General features: G+C 44.7%; 3 protein-coding genes across 3 annotated transcripts; 1 reads left to right on the forward strand and 2 right to left on the reverse strand.

Annotated features, from left to right (window-relative positions):
* Positions 1-1,901: 1,901 nt before the first annotated feature.
* Positions 1,902-3,148, reverse strand: CMQ_5462 (uncharacterized protein; the record flags this gene model as incomplete). The annotated part of the gene is made up of 2 exons (XM_014317419.1): positions 1,902-2,272; positions 2,608-3,148. The coding sequence occupies 2 exons, from the start codon at positions 3,146-3,148 to the stop codon at positions 1,902-1,904; spliced, it is 912 nt and encodes a 303-aa protein (XP_014172894.1).
* A 1,917-nt stretch (positions 3,149-5,065) lies between these two features.
* On the forward strand, positions 5,066-6,854 carry CMQ_5420 (choline dehydrogenase; the record flags this gene model as incomplete). The annotated part of the gene is made up of 2 exons (XM_014317377.1): positions 5,066-5,077; positions 5,139-6,854. The coding sequence occupies 2 exons, from the start codon at positions 5,066-5,068 to the stop codon at positions 6,852-6,854; spliced, it is 1,728 nt and encodes a 575-aa protein (XP_014172852.1).
* A 993-nt stretch (positions 6,855-7,847) lies between these two features.
* Positions 7,848-8,449, reverse strand: CMQ_5437 (helix-turn-helix-domain containing protein type; the record flags this gene model as incomplete). The annotated part of the gene is made up of 2 exons (XM_014317394.1): positions 7,848-7,917; positions 8,094-8,449. 2 exons carry the CDS (start codon positions 8,447-8,449, stop codon positions 7,848-7,850), a joined length of 426 nt encoding a protein of 141 aa, XP_014172869.1.
* Positions 8,450-9,108: the final 659 nt, after the last annotated feature.

Genomic DNA, 9,108 nt, shown 5'->3' on the forward strand with positions numbered 1-9,108 from the left:
GAGATAATAAAAAAGGAGGAAGGAAAATGTTCTCAGCAGCCACCTAAAATTAAAAAAAAAAGGGGAAAGGTTTATTTAAATATTTTTTTTTATATATTTAAAGCTTTTAAAATTCTTTTAAAGGCCCAGCCCTTTCGCCCTTCGCCTAGTCAAACCCCGCTTTTTTAACACCCTAACTTTCAAGCAAAATTTTTTAATAACAAAATTTGAAAAAGGGTATAAACAAGCAGAAGAAAAGGGATTTGGCCATAAGGGCTGGTAAAACCCTACCAATGTAAGCTGTAAATAAGCCCAAAGAGCGCGTAAGTCCCTTTTTATTACTTATATTCCCCGTAGTAAGAGAATTTTGCTTAAATTTAAATTACTTTGTTTATAAAGTAGCTTATTGCTTTTTGTTATAGCTTGGATTAGCGCCTACGTAATTTGATAAAAGCAGAGGACTGTTCCTTAAAAGATATATATTATCTACATGATAGTCATATTAGCTCGGCAAGAAGGCGCAGCGCCCGTCTCTATTGATTCTTTTAACTCTTAGCGCGTCCGCTAGCTTGACAGTCTTCTCGGGAATAGATATTAAGAAACCGTGTAGTCGAATTAAGGACGACGATCTTTAATTAGTCGACGATTTATTAAGCATCAAAGCTAGTAATCAATAAGCTTTGTATCGCCGCTATTACAAGGGCAGATGCTACGCCTGTATTGTCTGCAGATATCTTCCGCACAGTCACAAGGCTAGTTGCAGTATGTGCAGAAGGTAGACCATGAGAAGATTAAGATTCTCTCGTAAAATTAGGAGAGGCTAGAGCAGCACCTAATATCTGAGGTCAGAGCAGTGTCGGGGATCAGCATCCGTGTACGCATCTTATGTAAGAGTAACTCTAGGCACTGACTGTGCACACAGTAGCGTTAGAAGTGGGAGCAAACACGCTATCTCTAAACGTTGAGTACGTGAATAGTACAGCCAGCAAGCTAGCCCTCGACCGTGTAGGAGTCCGACACTCCTCCTTGACTACCTCAGCATAAATGAAGCACCAAAGGTTCGCCTAGTCGTCTATTACAGTAGTCTTAACAAACACTAATGGAAATAGAGCATACCCTCGTGCACCAGCGGCAACTGAACCATAGGCACCAGCCCCTTTGCCATGACAAGCCTAAGGTGAGTCAGGAACAGAAGGGGATCATATGGTAACGCCGCCCCAGGAAGGGGACCGACGCAGGCTACGCGCAAGCCGTACGCAGTATGCGCACAGCGTATTAGATGCACATCGTGAACTAGAAGCGGTGCTGGTGGCGCAGGCTGCGTGGCGCAGTCTGCGCACAGGCCACAGCACGTGCTAGCGCACGGGCCAAGTAGAAACGGGGTCGCGCCTGTCCTGCGCACTTGGTGCGCTAGAGGTGCGCCTACGATAAAGAGCGCCTCCCGCACTCTCTTAGAGTGCAGAAGGCAAGAATTAGCTATTGAATATACGGCTGCTTCCTTCTGTTAAGAAGATACCTCCTTGCCTGCCTAACTTACCTAGCCTACTTAAGTACACCTTTAACACTACTTTAATTATTACTAAATTAGACTAGCATTCTACTTTTTAGTTAATCTCTTTATAGTTGTAGAACTGTAAAAAACTAATATATAGCTATACTAAGACTACGCTATAGTAGTCTTTAAAAAGGTATATGTTTTAGTAGGACTATGCTATAATAGCTTTTAAGAGTGTAGTTGTTTAATATAGTAAAATAAATATGCTATACTATATAGCGTAAAGGTAAAATTTATATTAAAAACATTTTATATATTTATAAATTTATATTACTAGGCTTATATATTTAGGAATATTTTTAGGTTTACTATACCTTATACTTGCTAAATCTCCTCTCTTATAAAATTGCTGCTTGCTATTTGCCTTCTAGCTTGCAGGAGATGTAGGACGGTCCTTGGTAGACGCACTGTCGACGCCTTGCTCCGTCATCCAGAAGTCCGTTCTCTTCCGGATGCCCCATTCTAAGGGGACATCACTATGGTCGCTTCTAGCAGCAGACGGATGGCGGCGTATTGTGTTCGCAGCCTGTGAATTGTTCGTGTTTGCGTTGTCTTGAAGCCGGCTCCCCTTCGGACCTGTTTGGAAGCCAGAGTTGTTGTAATAGCTACTATTCGCCAAGTTTCCGTTACCATCACCAAAGAAGTAAGCGTATATCTGTCGGCTAACGGCGAGGTTGGCGGCAATCACGCCAAGGAAGAGCTCCAGGTTGGACCAGATAGCAGTGATGGCGTAGACATCTAAACATTTTCAGCACGGCCAACAGTGTATAGGGCTTCTAGTAGACATACAGCTTAAGTCTGAGGTAACAGTTCCAAGAGAAGCCGCCCTAGTTATGCCAAAACCGGTAGCTCTGGATGGTTGTTAACTCTACTCTCGCGGAACAAAATGGTCGGGAGAACATACACTAGACCGAGACTTGTTAGGGCCCAGACGGACAGCTTAGTTTTAAATAGAAGACGCAGGTTCCAAATAACGAATATAGGTAGCAGTGAGCAGATGATGTCCGTCACAATTGAATATGCTAGAAGCAATTAGCGACAGCCATATGAAGGTTGTGGGCGTCAAGACTAACCGATTGTAAAATAAATGGCGTAGATTCGTACTTTGGCATCCCAGCACACGCCGTTGCCTGCCCAGTAGGCGCTGACGGGCGTGCACTCGGCCAAGAGAATGATGATGCAACCAAGATTGGTCACGACCAGTCCGGTCATGATCGCCCAGATTATATGCTTTAACTTTTTGGAGTCTTTGATGCGGAGTACGAGGAACAAGATGGAGCATTTGAGTACACAAACACCCGCGAATAGATGGAGCTGGGCAACCCACCCCAACATATTGTTATGAACATATTTATCGTGGGAGATATACCACCGATGACGGCCGTTGCCGGACTTTGCCTGGGCAACCTGTATGAAAAATCGAGATATGCAGATAATCGCCGCAGCTATCATGGTGTAGTCATCCCTGCCCATACGACGCATGGCAAGCCGCACCCAGATGCGAACAGTTGTAGTAAGGAATACTAGGAAGATCAGGACAGCTGAGATGCTAATGAGGACGGGGCTGACATTGATGTCACGAGGAAGCGGGTCTGGTGGAGTGGCGGTAGACATTCCGTAAATTGAAGAATCGGGGTTCTTCAGTATCCACGATGATGCAAATTGTTGTCATGGCCGCAGGAACCACGAGAAAGAGAGCAAGCATGGGAAGAAATATACCCTTATTGTTTTTGACTCTACTCTCTTCTGCCCCTTTCGTCGTCGTCGGTCGAAGGCGTATACGTGATTTGCCATGCCTGAAGCACACAAAACATGCTCCTACTCGTATCTGCCTCCGATCATTCGAACTACACATGCAAGGACTTTTTCTACTCCCCTGACATATCTTACCGAGAACGTACAGTGCCCACCTTGCTTACCAGATTAGGCACCTTGGCCACTGGTAAAATATAAGGGGCCAGAAAATTGTATGCGGTACTCGTGTAAGTACTCCGTAAATAATTACAACTGCTCGTAATTTCGGCCGGCGTTCCGGCCGAGTACATCGTAAAAGTCCGGCCCCGTACTCCGTAATCGCGCTCAAAAGTCGCTTATTATAATGAAGGCTATTGTTTTTATTACATAATCTAATCAATTAGCCACATGCCCTTTGCAGTGTCGCGTGCATATACACGCTCCATTAGTGGGGTTGCCGAGCCTTTTTACATAGCAGTACTCCGTTCGTGCAGGGAAAGAAACTCGCGTAAAGTATCCTACTCTGCACGGAGCACATAGTACGATACGAGTACGAGGTGACTAGGGCCAATGGTATGTCCCCAGAAATCCCTAATCTACTTAGCAACAGTGAACGGTAAGAATAAAAATTGTCGCGATTTCAAATTTTATAACGTTCGCGTATGTGCTCGGTAATAAGATACTATACAGAGTAGTCCGTCCATACGTATAGGCTTTGAAATTTAGGTTTCGGCTTTAGTATAATGTCCAAAGGGCTGATCCGGTTCGGCAATGCAATATTAGCTACTTACTACTCCGTACCACGAGTGTTTAATTTACGAGTACACCGTGCTCCGTACTGTGTACAGGTTCTTTATATGGTTATCATATTTCACATTGGCGTCCGAGCGCCACACCTTTCTACATTAGGTAGGGCACGCAATTAGCTTGCCATCCTTTTGCTCCATACGTCGTGCTTGTTCTACTCCGTACTCCGTACGACTTTCTGTGTCGTAAGATACGTCGTACTCCGTACCCGAACCAATTTTACTCCACAGGAGACCAGAAATTCAAACCCTTTCCAGTTTTGGGCCTCGCTTCTCTTCAGATCTAATACAAGTGGCACATCGAGACTTTTTTACTCCATGTCAAATCAGTACGAGTACACGTGGTAGACTCGTTTTTGTGTGGCACTGCGCCACGTTGTAGAGCTTGTAAGATCTAATGCTACCCGTACTCCATGTATATGGTCTAGCACTCCGTACTCTTGCTTCATATAAAGGTTAGGAGCTATGTCGATTGCGTGTTTACGTTGTATAGAGTAATTAGAGCAACGCCCATCGATTTATACTCCGTGCAGCGTTTTCTTGAGTAACCGGACCTCGCTTGTAACCTTCTACGGAGTACGCGTTCCCATACTCGATTTCGATGCCCTTTTATTACGCAGGAGTATGGAGTATTGGAGGGCAAAACAGCTGAATGCGGACGCCTGATCCGATGTGAACGCTTATATTATCCACCTAACAATTACGAATCTTTCCATAATACGCAGTCCGCCTACGTACGTCGTAGTACTACGCACAAACTGTCGTAGTGCGAGGGGTAGCCTTAATGCAGGAACAACCCCCTGCACCATTGGTTACTCAACATATACGGAGTATATAGCATTCGAATGCGTCGATCTTCGTGCAGCACGTTTCTTTCGTTTCACTTTTCATTCTGTACACAACTCACCCACTAGGAAAAGACGAAACCATGCTTAACCCTTTATGCAACGTTCTTACCCTCGCGGTGGCTGTATCAGCTACCTGCATAAGCATGTACGATTATGTAAGTCTAGCCGAACTGTTTGCCCACCAGCCCGTTCTGTGCTAATAGTCATTAATTGCAGGTTGTCGTGGGAGGTGGTACCGCTGGTGTTGCTATTGCCGTCCGCCTTAGCCAAGGCCTTCCCTCTGCCAGCATTCTCCTGATTGAGGCTGGCCCCATTGTGTGGGATGAGCTAAAGATTAATGTTCCAGGCATGAAGGGCTCTGCACTGGGTGGCAAGTACGACTGGAATTTTACTACAGTCGCCCAGTTGAGTGCACACAATCGGGTCTTCCCAGTAAACCGTGGCAAGGTGCTCGGTGGGTGTTCAGCTCTTAACCTGATGACCTACAATCGTGCGGTGGTCAATGAGTACGATACGTGGGAGGACCTCGGCAACACAGGGTGGAACTGGCAGAACATGATGGCTGCCATGAAGAAGTCGGAGAACTTCACCGGTACCAACACTGCGACCTATGGTTCCCCATCCGGTGTAGGCGACAGTGGTCCCGTCCATGCTGTGGTCAACCGCTTCGTTCCTGAGCAACAAGATACCTGGATCCCCACTATGAATTCGCTAGGCATCGCTCACAACCCGAGCTCGCTTGACGGCGACTCACTAGGTGTGATGTACCAACCGAGCAGCGTCGACCCCACCCACTACAACCGATCGTACAGTGCCAATGCCTATATGCCCCTAGCCGGCTCGAATCTCTACATTCTCAGCGAGACCACTGTGGCTAAAATCGACTTTTCTGCAGACAGTGGTAGCCAGCGCGCGACCGGCGTCACCCTGCAAAACGGAACTACCATCGCAGTTCGCAGGGAAGTCATCCTATCGGCCGGTGCCGTCCAGAGTCCGGTCCTGCTTGAGCTCTCGGGTATTGGCAACGCTACTCTCCTGTCCGCCGCTGGAATAACGACGATCATCGATCTCCCTAGCGTTGGCGAGAACTTGCAAGACCATCTGCGCGTCATGACCTCCTACCAGCTGAAGTCTAACTACTCTTCGCTTGACCTTTTTAAATACAACGCTACTTATGCCGCTGAGCAGCTTTCTCTTTGGAATGACGGCCAGTACTCGCGGTACGACTACACCGGCAGTGCCTTCGCTATGCAAACCTGGAACCAGACACTCGGTAGTGACGCCACACTTGTGAGCCTGGCAGAGCGGGCTATTTCAGACGACGCCGGTGTTGTGCAGAAGAAGAAGTTGGAACTTCTGTCCGATGATTTAGTTCCCCAAATCGAGATCATCTTCTCCGATGGATACACAGGTTTTAAAGGTTACCCTTCTAGCGATTCGCCACTTTTTGGAAAGAACTTTTTTTCACTCCTTGCCGTCATTATGCACCCCCTAAGCCGCGGTAGTATACACATCGACCCGAGCGCCCCATCGGGAAAGCCTATCATTAATCCTAATTATCTATCAAATGACTATGATCTGGAAGCTGTTACCCAGGCTGCCAAATACAACCGCAAAATTGCACAGACGGCGCCGATGAACGAGTTGTGGGATATCGAGTACGAGCCCGGCCTGTCTACAGTGACCACAGATGCAGACTGGAAGGATTATGTCCTCAACACTACCCTCAGCATTTATCATCCTTCGGGTACCTGCTCTATGCTTCCTAAGGCCGATGGAGGTGTTGTCGACTCTAATCTGACTGTTTATGGAACCACCAACTTGCGCGTCGCAGATGCTAGCATCATTCCTCTTCTCATTTCTGGCCATCTCCAGACAGCCGTATATGGTATTGCCGAGATCGCTGCCGAAAAAATCATTAGCGCCGCATGATAAATGAGTCGTCTACATGTAATTTCTTATTGTATAAATTGATATCCGCTATGATAATCTAAAGGTCGATTAATGCAAAGGAAATGGAGGTTGTTATTGTATATAGGTATAAAGCAGCTCGATGGTATTGGAAGTGCTTCTCTCGGTTTTATTGTACTTGGAATAAAGACTACAAATAAGATAGTACTAAGCATCTTCCCACTACTTCTTCTCCCTTTCCGCGGACTGTAGAGTGATGACGACGAGAAACGATGGTTCCTAAAGGTATGTTAGGATTATTTAATTCAAAAGAAAATGCGGTGTCAAAATATGTTACATATCTCTGCCTACCATGCAATGTAAAGGGTTCCCTCTTTTGCACATGGTGTAGGTGGAGTAAAATTTTGATAGCAGATGACAACATACGACAAGCGAAAAGGCTAGGAGCTAACCTACTGTTACATACATCCTCATCTAAAAGCTAGTCTGCTACAGTCCTTTCCTGTTAGCTTAAGCTAACTAACCGTGGGCCTTTAATCAGTACTATCTCGAGTTACTTACCTTGCTTTAAATTCGGGAGTTTTTTTCGGGCAAACACATGCAATCTTGTCTGGCTGGTACACGATTAGCTAAGGCTGGCTAAATAGGCAGGGTATACAGAGTACGCTAAGCTTTATTACGTTGTACTTATGAAGCCCTATTTCGTCGTGGTATTTAAGATTATATATCTCTACTCGGAATACAACACTAGGGAATGACAGCGTTCAATTTCGACGAGGAAGGGATATAGGGCACATCTTAACGACGGTAGTAGTACAGACTTTGAGGGGCGCTTTTTGTAAAAACTATAGGGTTTTTAGATAGCAGAGAGAGTATAGCCGCGATTAATATAATAACCTTCTTTACTACAATAACGAAGAATAGTTATGGCTCCTTGATGACAAGGAGGACAACGCTTATCCCTTGTATAAGTACAATGTTATAGAATATGGCCTGTGGTAACGTCTTTTCAATTCATGAATCCCCCAAGATAGTCTGATTTTCCAAGGGGGACACCGTGAGAGCGTAAAATTGCATACGTTGTCTGTAAATGAAAGAAAACATTCGGAAGGGCATAATTCAGCACGTACGCCTTACTAGGAAGACTCAGAGCTCCGGGACCACCCATTTGCCTGTTGTACAATACCATGCATCCATCAGCTTTCTAAACTTATCTCTTGGGATTGCAAAAAATAGACAATATGATGTTAGGTCACTTACAGCTCTACCATAGTATCGTCTTTTCCTTCCAAAGACTTCGGATCAATTTTCTGTAAGAGCTCCGCCGTCTTTTTTACGCGGGCTTTGAGGCCCATAATGGTAGATTCATCATCAGGCCAATTGCCGGGATCAATACCAGTCAATCGCCAGACTGACTTCTTGATAGTGTTGGACACAACCTGAACCTGGAAACTGAGAGGCTTCATATCAACGGTCAGAGCGACTGTGGCATAAGCATCAGGGTCCTTACCACACCCCTTAGCATGGCTCTCTGCCTTCTCGAGGATGTGGTTAAGGGTTTTAAGAGACTTAAGGAACGTCGTGATTGAGATATCATAAAGGGTGATGGCCGGCATGATGACGGGTTAGGACGAAATAGCTGTGTGAATTTGTAGGGATGTACGCTGCCAAAAAAAAAAAAAAAACGGTATCTAGCATTTAAGAGGGGGAGGCAGATGGCGTCATTCAAAGGGCAAATGACAGAATAGAAGGTTAACCACCTAACTACCCTAAATTCACAGCTAATACGATTTTAACTGCAGGCACTTTGTAGCCTCCCAAAAATTTCTAATCTATAATGAATATTCTATAATATGCTTTGCAACAATGTACAATAGGCGTATGTGTAAATGGGTGCGACAATACGTATATATCTAGCTAACAACGTATGTCTTACAAACACTAAATATAAAGAGCAAAATCTAGAAAAACGTAACAAATACTTTGTTTGTTAGTAAGTAACAAAAACCAATAGCTAATTATAAGCGCTTGTCTCCTTACAAAAACATTTTACTTAATATATATAAGACTGTTGCAATTAAACTAGTTAATAAGAAATAAACAAAACAACGTACTTTAGATAGATAACACAAAACATCTTTCAATACCGTTCTTTTACTACTAACTTTAGCTATACGCTTTCTTTACCTCTTAGCTTTTTAAAATCTGTATATCTAATATTATTTTACAATCTATAAGACGCGTAGGAGTAATTATACTACGCTTTACTTTTAAG

This window comes from Grosmannia clavigera (genome assembly GCF_000143105.1).
Source record: "Grosmannia clavigera kw1407 unplaced genomic scaffold GCSC_142, whole genome shotgun sequence".
Classification (NCBI taxonomy): domain Eukaryota; kingdom Fungi; phylum Ascomycota; class Sordariomycetes; order Ophiostomatales; family Ophiostomataceae; genus Leptographium; species Leptographium clavigerum.